Source organism: Micropterus salmoides, unplaced genomic scaffold, assembly GCF_014851395.1.
Source record: "Micropterus salmoides isolate LMB-PRFRI ecotype aquatic unplaced genomic scaffold, ASM1485139v1 Ms_hic_scaffold_2, whole genome shotgun sequence".
NCBI lineage: Eukaryota > Metazoa > Chordata > Actinopteri > Centrarchiformes > Centrarchidae > Micropterus > Micropterus salmoides.
This window is the reverse complement of record NW_024041150.1, coordinates 6,621,157-6,642,132: the sequence shown is the minus strand read 5'-3', so window position 1 is coordinate 6,642,132 and position 20,976 is coordinate 6,621,157. Positions and strand designations below refer to the sequence as shown.

At 45.3% G+C, this 20,976-nt stretch overlaps 1 protein-coding gene and 1 long non-coding RNA gene across 2 annotated transcripts in view; both read right to left on the bottom strand.

Moving 5' to 3' along the window:
* LOC119911344 (NLR family CARD domain-containing protein 3-like) overlaps positions 1 to 20,976 on the bottom strand; it is a 125,865-nt gene that overhangs the window by 21,111 nt on the left and 83,778 nt on the right. Inside the window, exon 4 of the mRNA XM_038730203.1 lies at positions 4,651 to 4,770. Within this exon, the coding sequence (XP_038586131.1) occupies positions 4,651 to 4,770 (120 nt within the window). The remainder of the gene's footprint in view (positions 1 to 4,650; positions 4,771 to 20,976) is intronic.
* On the bottom strand, positions 16,342 to 19,877 carry LOC119911431. The gene is made up of 4 exons (XR_005445857.1): positions 19,609 to 19,877; positions 18,867 to 18,950; positions 17,819 to 17,944; positions 16,342 to 17,093 (listed from the first exon to the last, which is right to left on the bottom strand). It is a non-coding gene; the product is annotated as an uncharacterized LOC119911431 (long non-coding RNA).

Genomic DNA, 20,976 nt, shown 5'->3' with positions numbered 1-20,976 from the left:
AACCAGTGGTCTGTGTGACAGCGACCACTATCTTCAGCGCCCCTTGTGGCAGCGACCACCGTCTTCAGTGCCCCTAGTGGCAGCGACCACACCGACCGGTGTGGCAGCGACCACCCTCTTCAGCGCCCCTAGTGGCAGCGACCACACCGACCGGTGTGGCAGCGACCACCCTCTTCAGCGCCCCTAGTGGCAGCGACCACACCGACCGGTGTGGCAGCGACCACCGTCTTTAGCGCCCCTAGTAGCAGCGACCACCCTCTACAGCGCCCCTAGTGGCAGCGACCACCGTCTTCAGCGCCCCTAGTGGCAGCGACCACACCGACCGGTGTGGCAGCGACCACCCTCTTCAGCGCCCCTAGTGGCAGCGACCACACCGACTGGTGTGGCAGCGACCACCCTCTTCAGCGCCCCTAGTGGCAGCGACCACACAGACCGGTGTGGCAGCGACCACCGTCTTTAGCGCCCCTAGTAGCAGCGACCACCCTCTACAGCGCCCCTAGTGGCAGCGACCACCGTCTTCAGCGCCCCTAGTGGCAGCGACCACACCGACTGGTGTGGCAGCAGTGGTCTGTGTGGCAGCAACCCAGGACTGTGTAGCCTCGTCTCATGCCCTCTCTCTGGTTCGTGATGTCTTCTTCATACTTTGGTGTTTTTGAATTGAATAACGGCAACCATGCGAATAAAATACTATCTATTCATTTCCAGGCCATTTTTTCAACTTAGTTAGCCATTTAACTTTGGAAAGTATTGTTTAAGGTTTCAAAACTTAAAACCTCCAGACCTCAATTTTTAAAGTTGCATAGGGTATCTTTCCCTAAATAATGACATTTGTTCCTCCAAATGAAATTAAATGAGATCTTATATAATTCTTTGAATATTTTAGTAGGCATTTCCAGTGATAAGGATACATAGATCTGGACATTCCCTCAGTATGAGATAGTAGAACATTACCATTCAGTGAAAGATGCCTCATCCACCACATGTTGAACCTTTTTCATTATTTGTTTAATCATAGGGTTCAGGTTATTGCAGAGTTTTTCATCCTTATCACACCCAGGTATGTAACTGGGTTCTTTACTGGAAACCATTAACTTCTGATAGTTCACATTCCTTAAGTGGTAGCCTAATAAACAGATTTGTTCAAGTTCATTCTTAAGCCTGATACAGTAGAAAATTCCTCAACACATCTAATTGCTTTGATCCATTCCTCTCTATCATCTACCAGTTGAGATAATTTAAATGATCTAAGGTCACTTTAGGTCTACTTTGGAACCATAGACTGTATAAAAACTTGAAACTGACCTTTTTTAATACAGTCACAGTTTGTGTGACAAGGAACAGAAAGGAGCCTTCGCTTAGAGACTGTGGCAGTGACCAGTATCTTTAGCGCCCCTAGTGGCAGCGACCAGTATCTTTAGCGCCCCTAGTGGCAGCGGCCAGTGGTTTGTGGGGCAGCAAGGCAGCAACCAGTATCTTTAGTGCCCCTAGTGGCAGCGACCAGTATCTTTAGCGCCCCTAGTGGCAGCGGCCAGTATCTTTAGCGCCCCTAGTGGCAGCGGCCAGTGGTTTGTGGGCAGCAAGGCAGCAACCAGTATCTTTAGTGCCCCTAGTGGCAGCGACCAGTATCTTTAGCGCCCCTAGTGGCAGCGGCCAGTATCTTTAGCGCCCCTAGTGGCAGCGACCACACCGACCGGTGTGGCAGCGACCACCGTCTTCAGCGCCCTAGTGGCAGCGACCACACCGACCGGTGTGGCAGCGACCACCGTCTTTAGCGCCCCTAGTGGCAGCGACCACACCGACCGGTGTGGCAGCAGTGGTCTGTGTGGCAGCAACCCAGGACTGTGTAGCCTCGTCTCATGCCCTCTCTCTGGTTCGTGATGTCTTCAGTATCTTTAGTGCCCCTAGTGGCAGCGACCAGTATCTTTAGCGCCCCTAGTGGCAGCGGCCAGTATCTTTAGCACCCCTAGTGGCAGCGACCACACCGACCGGTGTGGCAGCGACCACCGTCTTCAGCGCCCCTAGTGGCAGCGACCACACCGACCGGTGTGGCAGCGACCACCGTCTTCAGCGCCCTAGTGGCAGCGACCACACCGGTCGGTGTGGCAGCGACCACCCTCTTCAGCGCCCCTAGTGGCAGCGACCACACCGGTCGGTGTGGCAGCGACCACCGTCTTCAGCGCCCTAGTGGCAGCGACCACACCGATCCATTCCTCTCTATCATCTACCAGTTGAGATAATTTAAATGATCTAAGGTCACTTTAGGTCTACTTTGGAACCATAGACTGTATAAAAACTTGAAACTGACCTTTTTTAATACAGTCACAGTTTGTGTGACAAGGAACAGAAAGGAGCCTTCGCTTAGAGACTGTGGCAGCGACCAGTATCTTTAGCGCCCCTAGTGGTAGCGACCAGTATCTTTAGCGCCCCTAGTGGCAGCGGCCAGTGGTTTGTGGGGCAGCAAGGCAGCAACCAGTATCTTTAGTGCCCCTAGTGGCAGCGACCAGTATCTTTAGCGCCCCTAGTGGCAGCGGCCAGTGGTTTGTGGGGCAGCAAGGCAGCAACCAGTATCTTTAGTGCCCCTAGTGGCAGCGACCAGTATCTTTAGCGCCCCTAGTGGCAGCGGCCAGTATCTTTAGCGCCCCTAGTGGCAGCGACCAGTATCTTTAGCGCCCCTAGTGGCAGCGGCCAGTGGTTTGTGGGGCAGCAAGGCAGCAACCAGTATCTTTAGTGCCCTTAGTGGCAGCGACCAGTATCTTTAGCGCCCCTAGTGGCAGCGACCAGTATCTTTAGCGCCCCTAGTGGCAGCGGCCAGTGGTTTGTGGGGCAGCAAGGCAGCAACCAGTATCTTTAGTGCCCTTAGTGGCAGCGACCAGTATCTTTAGCGCCCCTAGTGGCAGCGACCAGTATCTTTAGCGCCCTAGTGGCAGCGGCCAGTGGTTTGTGGGGCAGCAAGGCAGCAACCAGTATCTTTAGTGCCCTTAGTGGCAGCGACCAGTATCTTTAGCGCCCCTAGTGGCAACGACCAGTATCTTTAGCGCCCCTAGTGGCAGCGACCAGTATCTTTAGCCCCCCTAGTGGCAGCGACCAGTATCTTTAGCGCCCCTAGTGGCAGCGACCAGTATCTTTAGCGCCCCTAGTGGCAGCGAACAGACCACAGAATTGGCTACAACCCCAACTTTACATTAACACTGTCTCCCGACGAGTCCAAGCATCAGTGACAGCAGCTCTTTTTCAGTTTCTTTCTGTAAGTTTCACGTCGCTGCTTCAGCAGATGTTTCGATAAATCAGATGTAGAAATGTTCGCGGCTGAAAGCTTTTTGACGCTCGCACAGAGTTTCCAATAGACGATAATGTTCTTTGCATGTTAGACTGTGACACAATAATGGCAGCAGCTACTTACAGCTGTAGAAAGAACGCCTCTCTCCCTTGTTCTCCTTCCTTCCTTTAGATTTTGTCACGCATTCACGTCAAGGATGGTGCGTTCATTAACGAGTAACGCAGCTTTACTTGCATTAGTAACTAGTAATCATATTGCCGTTTTAGAAACGTAATTAGTTAAACTACTAGTTACTGAGAAAAGTAACATTATTACAAAGCGTCTCTGCCCAACACTGGTCTGCAGACATTTTAATAATATTTCCCGGCATGTTCTCGGACAGCTGTAGCCGCGGGACCGCAGCAGGGACGCGGACTGCGGGAGAGCCAGGACGCCGCCCGCTCCCCGGGTGAGTAGCTCTCCGAAACACCGGTACACGTTCTGGTTGTGGAATGGGCTGATTTTTGTGTCAGTACAAACTGAATTTGAATTGCTCAACTTGAATTTGAATGTATTAGCTTGAAACTGAATTCCAATAAACTTGAAACTGAATGTGATATTATGAATCTAAACTGAAACTGTATTTGAGCCTCACTAAAAATTCAAGTCTGTGTGTGTTTTCACTTTGAGCTCTCTAAATTCAATTTCAATCCACAAGATTCAGTTTTAAGGTCACAGGCAGGTCAAGGTCCTTGAGGAAGAGCAATCGACTGCAGATGCACAGAGCGCTTTTTTGGCCAATCAGCACCGGCTACTGGTGGGTGTTCTTATCCGGTTCAAGTAACTGGTGTTTGCCTACCGTGCTGCAAATGGCCCAGCCTGTCCACTATGCTCTGCTACTGCCAATCAGTTTGCTCCTCCTGGATCTGTCTCCACACTGGGGACAGGAGGAGTGTCCTGATGAAGCAGACTGGTCCCAGTATGAGGTGATGCACCGTCTGCAGAACCAGTGTCCACAGCTGGTAGAGACTGGATCCTTCAGGACGTCCTGACACAAAGCACAGCAGGACGGCTGCTCCTCCACAGAAACAGGACTCCTCTTTCTCTCTCTGTGAAGACATTTCTTTAGTTGATCTTTGTTGAATTGTTCTAAATCTTTACAGCAACTTCAACATGAGGGAAAAGATATGAAGAGTTTCTTGAAGTGTAAATTCTGAACTGGAGATTCTCAGGTGTTTTGCTACAGAAATCAAATCAGATCCATCTTAGTTTGAAACAGAATCTGCACTAATAGTTCTGCATCAGGAATATAAATCTGTTAGCAGAACATTTTGTCTTCATCCTCAATGCATCATCTTCCATCAGGTCAGTTTACAGTAAAAACTGTCTCTTACTTTGTGTCTGAGGGTCCAGGTTCATTACTGAAGTCCGGAGGTTTAAGGTGGGACCGGTAACTCTTCAGAGACAGACAGCTGGATCCTGCAGACTCTGCTCTCTGTCTGTTGGACTGAACTCTGCAAACATAAGATGTTTTATTCTTATCACACGAATCATTGAAATCCATTCAGGAACCTCTAAACACACAAACTGCTGCTGCTGCTGTGGATAATTAGGAGGTTTCAAAGTTCCTTTTAGAAAGCCTTTCCTGATGTATTTTTTATCTTTTAAATGTATTTTAATTTCTTACTTTTATCATGTCTTATTGTGTTTGCATTAGTGGAAGCATTTTGTAACATGGTTTTTGAAAAGTGCTCTATAAATAAAGATCATCATCATCAGATCACAGCCTCTCTAGGTGACTGTCAAAGACATCCACACTGCTGCGTTTTGCTTTTAAAGCGGAGACCTTTTTCTACGTTTGCTCCGAAAACAAAAGACCTAAAACGGAGAAGTTTGGAAACGCTGCCGACCCCGTTTTTCATTTTGAAACTCCGGAGGGCACTTACTGAAGACGGCAAAAACGGAGGACTTTGGGTCTCATATGTCCTGCAGAGCAGAAACACAATGCTACTGAGTTTTAGATGTGGTATTTTTATTAAAATATTCTGTACTGTGCAAATAACACTTACAGCCTACACTTGCTCTGTGCATGTCACCGTTTACTTTGTGACGACTCCCAGTCTGTTTTCCAGCACCTCACTCCCGTGTTACATTCAGTAACAGTCCCAGCTACTTATTGGTCCATGCAAAATGAAATCTGGTGCAGTTCTTCATCTGCATTCTTTGACCAATCTCAGACCATCTGCTTCATGTTCATGATCAACTCTGATACGCAGCAAAAACTAAAGTAAAATGGAGTAGTGTGGATGGGGCCTTAGAGGAAGTAGAACTTATAATAAAATCCATCCATCCATCCCAAGCAGCAACCTCCGGCTCTCACTTCCGATACCAATGCCTAAGTATCTGAAACTGCAATTCATCGAGTGGCCACTTGAGGCTGGCTGCAGAAGGGAGTCAATCTCCATTGACCCCCATGTAAAAATTTACAACCTGGCTCAAAAAATGGTTTTAGTGCAAATCGCTAATTTTGCCCTTCGTGACAACTGTGAGGGGTGAATTTTTTTATAACTCACCTGTTTAAAATATATTAAGCCTTAAATTTCTGCATTATTAGGGGCGTGGCCGTTTTGTTTGACAGGTGCAATTAGCCGCTGCCACTGCTAGCACTCAGTCTGCCATCTGTTAGCCTCACTCAGCTACACGGAGCTCTGAGGCTCAGCCTGTCGGAGCCTTTTGGACATTTCTACATGCAGACACCGGATGAACAATGGCAGGCTTGCAGTTCATTGGAGAGGGAACCTCCATTCCTGTATTTTATTTATGTGTTAACATTTAACAGGTATCCCTGTCGGCATATAACTTGTTAGCTTAACGTTAGCTCGTTACGCTAATTAGACATTAGTGTAAGCAACGTTAAGTAAGTTAGTGTGTTCTAACCGCAGCTTTTAATGAGTCAAAGACAAGTCAGCAAGAAGAGAGAAGGCAAAATGCGTTAGATTAACTTTAGTGTTAGACATTAGGGTGATAATGCTTTGAAGTAAAGGCTGCCGTTGTGTTAAGGGCGATGTGAGATTTAGCTACGTCCTGTAACGGAATCACTGTTCAGTTAGATACTAGTTAGAAACTATTATAAGTGGCTGCACCTGATCCCGATGGACACGAAGGGTTTAAAGGCAGAGAGCCGAGGGGGGAGCGGCTGCAGAGTTCTTGTCAGGATCGTGGTGTGGAGGCAGGTTGGAGAACCCAAACGCAGGACACAGAGCGGAGCAGGTATGGTATAACGAAGGGTTTTAATAAACAAACAAAAGCGAGCACACTTACAGGTGAGTGGCTGAATAACTGAAATCCAAAAGTACAGGGAGACAAGACAAGACAAGCAAGGTTGGTTAGGCAGGCAGAGAGTACACGCACGACAGACTGGGGGTAACATGAACAATGACCGGACAAGGACAAGACAGAAACACCAGGTATACCAACCCAAAACTCAACATACCAAGGCAGATACCAAACTCAAAAGTAAACACAAAGGATGGCCAACCGGCAGAGCGTGACAGTACCCCCCCCCCCCCCCGACGAGCGTCTCCAGACGGTCAACAAAACCCAAAACAGCACAAAATCAAGGCACAAGCCGGCCCAGGGTGGGCGGAGGGAGGACAGGAGGAGGGCCAGACCAGGAACTCTCAGGAGGGTGGCCAGTGGGCAAGGCAAGGGAGCGACAGAGTTCGGGAGGTCGCACAAGCAGGCCAAGGGGACAAAACAGTCCGGGGGAACCACCCAACAGGCAGATCATGCCCAGGAAACAGGGCAGGTAAGGCACTTGGCCTAACATGCAGGGCAGGGCAGAGGGGCAGAACAGTTCAGGAGGCCGTCCCGGAGGGCGACCCAGGAGGCCGGGCAGACCAAAGGGATCACGGAGTTCAGGAGCCGACAGGCCGAGCAAATCAGGGGGAAAACACAGTTCAGGAGGCCGTCCTGAAGGACGACCCGACAGGCCGAGCAAATCAGGGGGTAAACACAGTTCAGGAGACCGTCCCATGGGACGACACATGAGGCCGGGCAGAACAGGGGGGCCACAGAGTTCAAGGGGTTGGCAGGACGGCCAACAGTGAGGCAGCAACCCCACTGGGGGCCGAGCAGGAGGCCGACGGCAAGACCTCTCCAGAGGTCGGCACCCAAAGCTTTGGTGCTCTGGAGGCACAGCTGGGCTGAGGACCATCGGCGAGACAGCTGGGCTGGGAACCATGGACCGGACACGAGGAGCTGGAGTCGGCCTGACCACCGACTGGACAGCTGGGCTGGGGACCATGGACCGGACACGAGGAGCTGGAGTCGGCCTGACCACCGACTGGACAGCTGGGCTGGGGACCATGGACCGGACACGAGGAGCTGGAGTCGGCCTGACCACCGACTGGACAGCTGGGCTGGGGACCATGGACCGGACACGAGGACGAGGAACAGGCTGGGCCACCAACGGAGCTGGTGTTGGTCGGACCACCGACGGGAGAACAGGAGTCGGCTGGGCCACCAACGGAGCTGGTGTTGGTCGGACCACCGACGAGGGAACAGGAGTCAGCTGGGCCACCGGCGAAGCAGGTGTTGGTCGGACCACCGACGAGAGAACAGGAGTCGGCTGGGCCACCAACGGAGCTGGTGTTGGTCGGACCACCGACGGAGCATGAGGAACAGGAGTCGGCTGGGCCACCAACGAAGCTGGTGTTGGTCGGACCACCGACGGGAGAAGAGGAGTCGGCTGGGCCACCAACGGAGCTGGTGTTGGTCGGACCACCGACGAGGGAACAGGAGTCGGCTGGGCCACCGGCGAAGCTGGTGTTGGTCGGACCACCGACGAGGGAACAGGAGTCGGCTGGGCCACCAACGAAGCTGGTGTTGGTCGGACCACCGACGAGGGAACAGGAGTCGGCTGGGCCACCGGCGGAGCTGGTGCCGGTCGGTTCACCGACGGAGCACTGGGAACAGGAATCGGCTGGGCCACCAACGGAGCTGGCGTTGGTCGGACCACCGACAGGGCACGGGGAGCGGGAACCAGTCTGGCCACCGACGGAGACCTTGGAACTGGTGTCAGTCGGACCTTCGATGAGGGACCAGTAACAGGTGTCGGTAGGACGACCGAGTGAGACCTGGGAGCAGGAGTAGGCCAGGGATCAGGCAGGCGGCTAGCAGCGCTAGCAGGCTGGGGATCAGGCAGGTGGGCAGGCAGGTGGGCAGGCAGGCTGCTAGCAGCGCTAGCAGGCCGGGGATCACGCTGGTTGCAGACGGGTCGCTGCTGGTGACCTGGTCGCCTCCGATGACCACCACGGGAACCCGAAAAGATGGCCAGGCGACTTCCCTCGAAGGAGGACTCCGGGGGAAGCCTAGCCTCCAGGCTATCAGGCCATAGGCTAGCTGCCCGTGCTGCCTCTGACTCCCTGGCCTTCATGGTCAGGTAGGCCAGGAGAGTCATAGTCCCTGAGTCCTTGGTAGGTAGGGCAGGCAGGCGGACGGACAGGCTAGGCAGAGGACTAGCCACGCTAGCCGAGCAGGATACTGGCAGGACAGGCAGAGGGCTAGCGGCGCCAGCCGAACAGGTTCCAGGCAGGACAGGCGGAGGGCTAGCGGCGCCAGCCGAACAGGTTCCAGGCAGGACAGGCGGAGGGCTAGCGGCGCCAGCCGAACAGGTAACAGGCAGGACAGGCGGAGGGCTAGCGGCGCCAGCCGAACAGGTAACAGGCAGGACAGGCGGAGGGCTAGCAGGCCGGGGAGATGACGGCTGGAGGCTAGCGGTCCGGGTGTTAGCCGTTTCCAGGCTAACAGACTGAGGAACTGATGAGGACTTGGCTGGGGGATTGGCTGAGGTGTGGAGGAAGTCACAAACCCACCCAGGGAGAGAGTCTGCTGCTCCTGGCTGAGCAGCCAGGCTCTTCCAGGCAAGGGACACGATAGCTGCCTTATGGCTAACATGACTAGCCCCATACCACATATTCCTCAGCGTCAGAAGCTCCCTCAGCACATCAGTCTGTTCCTCAGTTAGAGTGTCTGCTGGGCTCTTAATTGGTCCGGTCATTCTGTCAGGATCGTGGTGTGGAGGCAGGATGGAGAACCCAAACGCAGGACACAGAGCGGAGCAGGTATGGTATAACGAAGGGTTTTAATAAACAAACAAAAGCGAGCACACTTACAGGTGAGTGGCTGAATAACTGAAATCCAAAATCCAAAAGTACAGGGAGACGAGACAAGACAAGACAAGCAAGGCTGGTTAGGCAGGCAGAGAGTACACGCACGACAGACTGGGGGGTAACATGAACAATGACCGGACAAGGACAAGACAGAAACACCAGGTATATATACACAGGGACTAACGAGCAGGGCGGGAGCAACACAGGTGACAGACATGAGACTAACGAGGCAGAGAGAGAGAGCAGAGGAAAACAGAGAGACTAGACATGACAAGCAGACTATATAACAGATACTGGACACTAGACAGGACAGAACCCAAAACTCAACATACCAAGGCAGATACCAAACTCAAAAGTAAACACAAAGGATGGCCAACCGGCAGAGCGTGACAGTTCTGCCTGAAACTGTCACACCGATGCTAATATCTGAGCTAGCTGTCTCTCCGAGGAGAGCCGTGCACCACAAAAGTGTAATGTTACTGTTTAAAAAGGATAACGTTATAATATTCTTTGTGGGGTTCATCAGTGGGGATGATTGATTCGAAGTACATAATAAATGCAGCTCATCCTTGAGATTCAGCAAACACTCTGAGGAGATAACTGCGTTTGATCAGCGACGTTTCTGATAAGGAGCTTAAGATGTGAATGCATAATTCACATTCATAAATCTGCATAATTCTGCAGAACAGCTGTTGTAGGCTACCTGCAGAGATTTGCATCCACCTTTTTGTCAGCATATAATGCGCGTTATGCCTGCAGAAAGGTAGCTGTGCTGTAACTAGGGCGATGGTTTAGTTAAGGCGAGAAATTAGGTGTGTGAGAGCCTCTGAGTTTGTTTGGTGGGTTAGAATTTGCCATAAAAGGTAGTACAGTAGAATAATAAATAAAATAAGATCCTCACAATAAACGTTCAATACGCTCTGACTTGAGTAGTTATTGTTGCACAGTGTCCAGCAGAAAACTGTATATTGCACATATTAGTAAACAGCGTATTTCACATTGCCTCCCCTAATTACTGCCAGATGCCAGAGAGGTTTTCATGCTGAGGTGATCTCAGAGTTCAGAAGCTTTATGGCTCTTTGTAAGAAGCTGCTTAACTCTCTACCCATTGTTGTCTTTACAGGTGCCAGAGGAGCTGATTGCAGAACCCTCCAGATGTGATTTGCAGTGTCCAGCTCTTCAGGAGAGAACAGCTCCAGTTTCCAGCTCTTCAGCACCTGCTTTTCTTTTTACTCAACACCACTGATGTGAAATTATGACACTGGGTTCTTATCAACAGATTCTATTATAAAAACTCCCAACACATTTCAAGTCATACAAAAGTACTTTTACATTTATAACCTTTTAATATTGATGTTTTCATGCTTTCAAGACAAGAGTTTAATTTATTAAACTATTGCTTTTGTATTAGGAATACTTTGTTATAAAGTGTATCAAACTAATTATACATAATAAAATCATTCTTCATTCATCATCAGTTTCATATTTTAATCTTAAATAGTGTGATCTAAGCTCAACAATATATTATAGTTAACAGCCGTAAATGAAAATATTAAGATATTTATATTTTACATGTGTTAGTAGAAAGTGAAAATGAAAGGTTGATGTTATATACTGTTTTATTTTGACATTTCTTTAAGAGACAAATGTGACATTGACTGAGAAGTTACTCTGTAGTGAAAACAAAGAATTATCTGCACACTGCATAGTTTTGAAGCCCTGTTGTTTTATTTGTAGAAGACTGTAGAGGTTGTTGGGGTCCTCCCTCGATGGGGATCGTCTAAATACGTGAAAACTGCCGTTGGCCCACGCCTACTTCTGTCGACTCAGAATGGAGTCTGAACAACAAACTCTTTCAGCTTCAGGTTCCTCCCTGTCACCAGGGGCGTGTCTCAGGTGTTACCCAATCAGCTGCGAAAAGTTTGTAAACACAACGGTGTTAGAAAGCCAGGAAAATGCAGTGCGCTTGTGTCCACAGCGGGGTTTTCAGGGGACCACTGTTTCTGTTGTCTGCGCTGAACTCGGCCCTGGATCAGCTGCTCAGTGTTGCTCCTCCCCCTCTGCATTTACAGGAAACCACATGAGTTTGTGTGAGAGAGAGAACATGTTCCTCCTGTTCTCATGAGCCTGCTGCTCCTCCCCTCTTATTGTTTCAGGTGAAGCTGAAGTGACAGACAAAAAGATAATACTTTATAATTCAGTCATGTAAAACATAAGAAATCCCTCATTTAGCCGACGCTTTTCTCAAAAGCAAATCACAATTGCTGTGTCAGAGGGCGCAGCTTTGGAGCAACTAGGGGTTAATGTCTGTGAAGATTCTCAGTCATCCAGGTCATAGTTATCCAACGAAGGTTAAAGTCGAGGGCAACTGGACTTGGTTGAAGATACTGGAAGACGTTTTGGATGAGGTACGAAATATAGCAAAAATATTTTCTTTTAATGCAGACTTTGAAAAAGGCTGAGTCTCTGAGACTGGAAGACCTGAGCAGTGAACTAAGGTGTCCTGAGAACACGATGGGGCATCAGTGGGTACATGATGTCAAACAATGGACTACTGATGGTGCAGTAATTTATGGACATTTTCCTAAGTACTTCACTAATATTGCAGTTTGATAATCAGTTGTTTAACTGAGACTCTTTGCAATGCATGATGATTAAGTAAGGGCGTGTTCTGTTTTGTTTGCTATAAACGTGTGGGCTTATAAACCCCTTTGAGACTGTAAACAGGGATTTTGGGCTCTAAATAAACTTAAACTTGAATTTGAAACTCCCTAAATGTACATCCTTTACTTGTATTGTTGTTGCTTTAAGATTCTGTAGGTTCCACATGTGATGACCAACATAACCTTCAGACATCAACTGAACAAATGTTTCTTGGTGTTGATCAAAAAAAGCCAGTCTTTATAATCAGACATGTATGTTGATCTAATATTTTTGTCTTGCAGATGTCTTCTGCATTATGTTTTCTGTCTTTTGTAATTTTTATAGACAGCAACAAAATTCGACTCTTGTGCCGAAGAAAATTGTGGGAAGAGAAGAGAAAACTCTTGCAAACAATCAAACTCAATGAGCAGGTGCCAGATGAGGAGCGCATCGTTGAGGAGCAGGTGGAGAGAAGACAGTCTGATATGGCCGTGTGTGCACAGCAGTGTTATGGAACAATTTCTCTCTAAGGCTACTGTGTGTGTAATTAAGCAAACTAATGATATGCTGTATATGTTTGATCTGTAATTTTTGTGCAGTTTGTGGGACCTTTTGTGTTTTGTTGCTGTTTTGTAGTTTGAAATATTAGAATAAAACACAATTACAATGTATATTTCAATTTGACAGTTCTGTTGCTGACTGCTACACTGGGGATTTACTCCCTTACTCTTTACTAGGTGACGTTATTTCAACCACTAGGTCTCCATCTGGCTCACAACACTTCTGAGATAGGGTGGGGTATTTAAAGGCTCCTAAGCAGCTGAGTAGGATCTCATGAAATAAAGAACAAGGGAGCTAATCTTTACTGTGTTCTGTGTCTTTCTAACTTCTTATTTCTTCATACGCTTACTTTTTTAATCTAAAATTGTGCTGCAACTGGTTATGGGATGTACAAACACTTGTGTTTTGCCTGCTGTTTAGAACGTACAGGTCAAACTGGTATTGAAGTGATGATATCTGTGTGCCTGCAGAGACCAGCAACATCCTCACCAAGAAGAGGATATTTGATGCCTACATGTCAAATGTGCGGCTTCAACAGGAAAAGATTATTGCGATGAGAGAGATGAGACAGCACTCCACCTATCTCAGAAGGCTGGCTGGGAACATCAGGACAATGATATCAGAAATGTCTTCTGGCAGAAAGAGTGGTAAGAAGCCAACTTTTATTACCTTCTTAGTGTGATGCTTTTGGGGATACTATAGATTCAAACCCACCACAGCTGCATATCCTGGTTATGAACGATATAGTTTGAAAAATGTTTATTCAAGTTTTTCCTCTTTTGCCTCTCTTTTGTTTTCCTTCTAGGCAGTTTAACTGAAGAGGGTCATCGTGGGCTACTGTGTCTTCTTCAGAAAAGGCTTGCAGATGTGGAGGATAAGTTCCAAGTTGTATGCATAAGTTACAGTCAGGCGTCAGGACCAAATGCTGCAACTCTGCTGGAGGATGGGTCCGAGGAGATACTGGAGCACCATGATGAAGTTAATTATGAGAGTTCAGATGTAAATCAGTGGTTCTCAACTGACGTGATGTGTTTAGACTGCATGTCAATTCTGAATGGACAGCAAGTGTGTTTCAAGGAAAACAAAAAACCTTATTTGGAAGTGTGATGGATGTCTAATATAGTACTTTTATTTCCTTTTGTTTCCTCTAGTGTGTAAACAACATTAGCTTCATAGGTGGAAAGCTCAGTTTACAAAAAGCAGGTTGATAAGTTTCCTCTCCACCTCCGATGTTTCACAGTCAACTCTGGTGCTGCAGCTCGCGAATGACAACAGCTTGTTGCAGTGGTGACTTTCCCAATGTGCTAGTCAACGCATGACCTGTACTGTAGCGAAACAGTCATTCAGAGATTTGCAAAGTGCTTTCTCCCTGCGTTACTACTTACATGTTTCTCTTACATAGATGTAATATAGTTGATTTGTTTCTACTGTATACTCATGTATATTTTTATTCACAGTAATGTAGATACTTTTGGAGTGACCTGTTTATGTATGTATCAGAACATAAAACATTTTCCAAAAATAACTGGTTGATACCCATAGTTGAGTCTTGAGTGTAGTGTTTCCTGTTGTAATGACTGCTGTTACCCTGGCAACAAAAGGAAGTACTTTATCATTACTTTAGGGAAATATAAAACTATGTTGTACATGCTTAGAAACTAGTTCATTCGTTGTTCTTGTTTTTTTCTCTGTCTTCTTGAACATAAAGTATGTGAAATTTCTGATTTGTCATTTTTATCTAGCTGAAAGTAATCACACAAAATAACGTTTTCACATGTTTATTGCCAAGTAGGTATATAGTTATGTACTAATGAATTACCTAATTAACTAGTAAATTATAGTCATAAATAAGACATATTTATTATCCTGCTACATAAATGTGCACTGCATATAAGAATAAACACTACACAGCTAATATTGTAAATGATGGAAAGGGAAGTGACATCAACGGATACCCTCTACAAGTTAATATTTCACCTAAAGAAAACGAATAGCTATCTGGTAGGTTGATTTCAACATGGATATTACATAGTTTTAAATATTTGCTGGCAACATGAATTATTCATGTTTGTTTCCTACACGTTTAAAAAAAATTCACCTTACTTCCGTGTCTGTGGTCGGGCTACGAGCCGACGCCAACATGGTTGTCTTAGCAACGATCATGAACCTGGCAAAAACGCATTTTTGGCTAATAATAATCATCGTAAGACGCCTTTTTTTAATCTTAATTCATACAACGTGTATTAAGCTTTTGCAGTAGAATGTCTGTTAGGAATTTACTTTATATTATAGTTCTTTTGAAACCCTACTTACTCACAACCCTAGTTTGCAAACCGGAAGAACTACATATTTTAAGAGTTGTCTTATCACGTTGTAATCTGCTGCAAGTTCAAGAGCTTTGTATAACAGCCGGCTCATTGTATCCCCTTCTGTTGTTGAGTTATAACAATCACATACATAAATGTCAAAGTTCAAAGGTCAGTATTTCAAAGTAGAAACCATGTACTGCCTTCAGATTGGCATAATGTTACTCTCCTGATCAATAGCTTTCCAATGATGTATTTGGTTTAGTCCTATGAGAACATTAAATTTTCACCCTGTCCACTCAGCCCTTGTGTCGGTCGTACATTTTAAAGAGACATGAAACGGTCTAATCCATAAATGTTAATAAAAATGTATTAGTTGAATATATATATATATATATCATGTAATTTTGTGCCTCTTGGAACATGTTTCTGAAATGTTTTTCACAAACACTAACCCTATGAAAATCTTTTTCGGTTGCATTGTATCTCAAGAAAACAGTTTTAGAGTGATCTCAAATGAAATGAGTTTATGAATTTATATACGGGGGTGAGTTGCATAAATAAAAACCTGTAGATATGAGGATTTGTAAAAACAGCAACAGTTAAATACGCAAGCCAAAGCTTATGGACTAATAATAATTTAATAACACATTTTATTTGTAATGCACTTTATATTTGAAGCAAATCTCAAAGTGCTACAGATAAAATCTTAAAAGCAAGCTAAAAACATCAATATAAAATACAAACAGATAATAAATCAATTGGCAGGGTTGATAAAAACTCATACGTTTTGCTAAAAAGAAATGCTTTTGGTCCTTTTTTGAAAGTCTCAGTAGTCTGAGGTGCCCTCAGATGGTCGGGAGGGCATTCCAGATCCGAGGAGCGGCAGAACAGAAAACACCCGTGGTGCTGAGCTCAGTCCTGGCGAGAAGGAGGCAGTTTGAGTTTGCTGAGCGGAGGGATCGTGTTGTAGTTACAGGGGTGAGTAGTTCTTTCCATAGATGCACTGGTGGGTGAGAAGGGTGACCTTGTAATCAATCCTCCCAGAAACAGGAAGCCAGTGAAGTGAAAGGAGAATTGGTGTGATTTACTGGTCATGTCCCTGACCCTCAGCTCTATTCAGCCCTCAATACTGCAAATCTCCAGTGTCCATCCTCTCATTCCACTACTTTACACTTTATAATGTTTATACTGCGGTCATATGGCTAAATGGCTATATACACAATTTGACATCATCTTATTTACCTTAGAGATGGTATTATATGACACTTCCTATAGCACAAGCTTCAAGCGCAGTATAAGTAAAGTACACACTGTTAGTAATAGTACATCACAACAGCAGCATATCTTCATCAAGTAAGCTGAATGTCAGTGGGTGAGTCATTAAACATTACTGACAAATCATGATAATTATAGTGTTGTTTGTCCATAAAACACAGTTCTCTTTTTGGAACGAGCTCCTCATTTTTGCTTTCATGGTCTGAGTCCTTCTGTGCAGTATTTAACCAGTTCTGAGTGAACTTCACTCTCCTTCATGTTTGTTTATTCCTGCATTTCTTCCCTTCAACACCGGCACATATAGAAGAAGAACAGAACGCACCACGTTTGCGACAGAACGAAATAAACAATAGAGCATAACTTTAAAACAATAGACATTTCTGTATCGTCCAATAAAATGCAGTCATTTCGCACAGGCCTAATCCTAAATATGGGCAAACACAGGCGTCATTTAAGTGATGATAACAGCTAAATGGAGCAGTTTATGGAATTTGACGAGAGGTACTAATCAAATAACTGCTTAAATTATATCTAGTTTTTTTATACCCATTTCTTTTGAAAGCAGGGATGCCCAGAGTCTGAATCTTTTTAACATTTTCACATTATGCCTTCCTGCCAATGCGTTTGGGGACTTCGGTGGTCCAATAAGGGCTGCTGGGGGTCCAGACAGGGCCTTCAGTGCTCCAGCTGAGTGTGTTGGGGGATCTTGCAGGGATGTTGCTACCTGGGGATCTGGGGTCACCATTGGTGGTCCAGTTGGAGCTGCTGGGGGATGAAGTAAGGCCACTTCTACCTGGGGATCTGGTTGGGCCATTCGTGGTCCAGTTGGGGGTTCGACTGGTACTGAAGAGGGTTCATCCTCTTGTCCTGCATCACCTACATTATAGAAGTACTGAATTATTCAGAAACTACTGATTGTTTTGATTTAAAGGACTGTTTCCAAGACATGTGATGAATGTTGGAGATAGTCTTGTGGTTGCAACTTTTTCTACTAGAATTGTATAATTAAAATTATAGCGTGGCTAATTATCTTGTCTCCCAATTCAACGTCATAGTTTATGTTATAAACACAACAAACAATAGTGTGACCGCGTCACGTGTGCAGCTCTGATCTGCATCATCTATAATGTGCATAGAGCACTAGGTTTGGGACCAAGCGCTGTCACCAAGCATGAGTGATTATCAGGTACAAACCGTAAGAGGAACCTGCTGAAGACCAAGCAGATGCAATTTTTACATCTATATTTATTTGTTAAGCTTTTATTTAAAGCGACTTACAATTGCTATATAGGTCAGAAGTTGCACGCCTCTGGAGCAACTAGGTGTTAACAGTCTTGCTCAGATTGATGGGTGTCCCAGAGGGAATCGAGCCGTTTTATCCACTGCACCATCACCACCCCCACAGTATTATTTTATTGATACGTAAATGCGAGCAGTTAAATAGCAGGCGGGTTAGCTTTCAACCTCCCACAGTTAGTTTCAATAAGTTAGCTAAAAGTATCAACCATAATCTGAAAGCTCCCCTAGTCGAGAGAAGGCAAACAGCCTTTTCTGTGACGTGGACACACGTGATTTATTTATAAAAAACAGAACATTCTCACCTTGAAGAACAACATCATACAGGTCCTTTATCTGTAAGACATGTATTGGATGTCTCTGGCAACGGGGTGCACAAACCTCAGACACCCAGGCATTTTTTTTTCTTGCAGGCCTTCAGTAATATAGCCCTTACACAAACACACACACATAAAAAGAGATTCATATTTAAACATATAAGGGACCTTTGGAATATAACCTGCATGAAAATAACAACAACAATCACATAGCAACATATACGCATCATCCTGTATGTGAGAGGGGTCTGATTATTTTTCTGGGTAAGGACCCAGCTCTCCCGCTTCTCATCGAACTCTTGCAATTGTTTCTTTAGCCTAAGCTTATGCGGCTGCTCTGCATTGCATATGTTGCAGGTTTTGCAGGCTACATTTTTGGTCATGTGCGGCAGGCCGTGCATTTCTGACTAGTTGACCACTGGCCTGATATTTCCATCAGAGATAGAGCAAGTGGGAGATAAACAACATCTTAGAACATAGACAAATATATTTTGAGAAGTTCTTCTTTCACTCAAACAAACCAGGACCAGATTAAACAAAATTTAAAAGCAATACTTGACAATATTATCTGTTTCGTGCAATAACACCTGCTTAAACTATAATGTGCAATATTCTGCTGCTACTATTTATTTATTATTACTGTTCACCATAACAATTCCTTAACTATGTAAATACTGTACATATCCTTTTCCTGCATTCTGGAGACATTTTATGGTTGAAATGTCTTTTATACAACATTCAGGTCTAAGGTAAAAATATAATGTAATATAATGCCAGCAAATTGTTTTTTTTTAGCTTAAGTTACTTTCACAGCTCTTGTTAGAAGGAATTTATCAGAAGCATTTTAACAAATACTTTCAAAAAGTGATGGGGACAAAATCAGCCATTTCAAAAAGTGATGGGGACAAAATCAGCCATTTCAAAAAGTGATGGGGACAAAATCAGCCATTTCAAAAAGTGATGGGGACATGTCCCCAGCGTCTGTACATCTATAGTTGTGCTAGTGGGCTGCTGGCTGAGGGTCCCTGTATTTCACCTGGGTCTGTGGGACCTGCTCCAAAGGTCTGCACTCTGTACTGGCTGATGATCCAGCATCTGCTGACAAACTTCAGCACAGCACCTGTAATTTATAGAAAACAATAGTTGCTAGTTATTAATGTCATCAGGTCCATCAGGGCCGCTCTTTTAATACATTTTAAAATGTAAAAAACTATATGACCAGACTGAATACGTGATGTTAATTATTTACTGAGAGCATCTATTTTGCCCAGTCTGCCCAGCTAATGAACATTTTAATAATCAATAGTTAAAGTGAATCCACAGCTTTCCATCTTGCAGAGCTGACTAGGAGACAGAAAATCACTGTCTTGTTTTAAAATGATGAGTTGCTATGAGGAGAAGTCTCCCATCACACCTGTGTCTTGTCTGGACTGGTTCCACTTATGTGGCCCAGTTTAATTTCATGCACGGTTTTATTTTCCGAGGTGCAGTTTGCCAGTTATCACCTTTTACATTCAGTCTATGGTTATCACACGTAATGAAACTTTATAATTCACCGTGACATTGTTCAGACACAAAGTCTGCAAGCAACCAAAACACAGTCAGAGCACGATGTACTTCTCAATAAGGCTGCACCCTTAAAACACTTTGTTGTTTAGCTTTGCTAACGTTGCGTAACTTACAAACTCAAAGAAAAGAAGAAACAATTACTGTGACTTTGCAAAGTTGGGAAACTGTTACGCTTCCTAAATGTAGCCACATAAGTTGTATCAACTCACCTTTGAAGAAGTGATCACTGCACACATTTTCAGATTCAGCTCCTCCAGATTTTTGTAGGTTTGCATTTTTCCCCTTTATGAACAACAACGATCAAAACTCCTCGTGGTTTCACGGTTTAATCGATTTAACCAACCATAAACGGCGCAAACAGACATTCTCAGTTTGTTATGGTGCTTCCTAAATGTAGCAAATCACTTCCTGCTCTCCATCTGCATTTCGCGCCATGGCAACGCAGTGACGTGACGTCATATGCAAACAAGCATCGGCATTGGTTCACTCAGCCCGGCAGTCTGGAGCAAACCTGGAGTCCTCAGCTGTTACTACTTAACCATGAGTTAAAAGGTCGTACAGGATGTGACGCCTGTTGCAGAGGAAGACTGTGCTGCAGTGACCATCATGCAGTTTAATGGTTAGATGATTACTGCAGTTCCAGTACAATAACATTTCTACACTGAGCAGGCAATACAGACAAATCAGTGAAGAGTTTGAAAGCGTCACAAACTGAATATCAGCCCTCCAGATACATGAAAGACAACTTGCTTTTGACACAACCAGAAGCAATGTTCAAAGTATCTACACATACTTAAAGTCATTCTTTTCTGTGAGGCGCCATGAAGTTTAAAAAGCTTAAGAAACCATAGAAGTCTATTGTAGGTGTTGCCTCTACTTGTCTCACCAATAGAGGTCCATTAAAAGGCACAAGAGGCTCCTTCTTTCTCTCCTGGGAGTTCAAAAAGGCTAAACCCCCTGCTGTTGAGAATGTTAATGATGATCTTTTCTTTCTTTCTCGCCCCCTGCTTTAGTTGCTGTCGGTACTTATTGTGTATATGGACTATATTTGTGTGTGTGTGTGTGTGGGAGGGTGCTGTCATGAGCATTATTTGTGTGGGTGCATCAGTGAAGCACTAATGAGGATTGGAAGCTCCGAATCCTGTTGTTTGACAAGACAAGCAAATAAAGATTTAATTTGAATCTTTTATTTTCTGGTATGTCCTCCCTCCTTACAAGCAATTACAACCTGATAAATGTAAGCATACAAATCATATATATATACATGATTTGGAGATTAATAGATGATTAATAAAGGAACCGCAGCCACAGAAACCTTTTCACACACTGTCTGCATCAATTAGCATAAAATATCCTTCAAAACACACACATCCATAACACATACACACATCTACTGCTACTACCGTATAATCATTAACATTCTCAACAACAGGCAGTCGAGCCTTTTTGAATATGAAGCACATGAGAGAGAGAGAGAGAGAGAGAGAGAGACACAGAGAGAGAGAGAGAGACACACAGAGAGAGAGAGAGACAGAGAGAGAGAGAGAGACAGAGAGAGAGAGAGAGAGAGAGAGAGA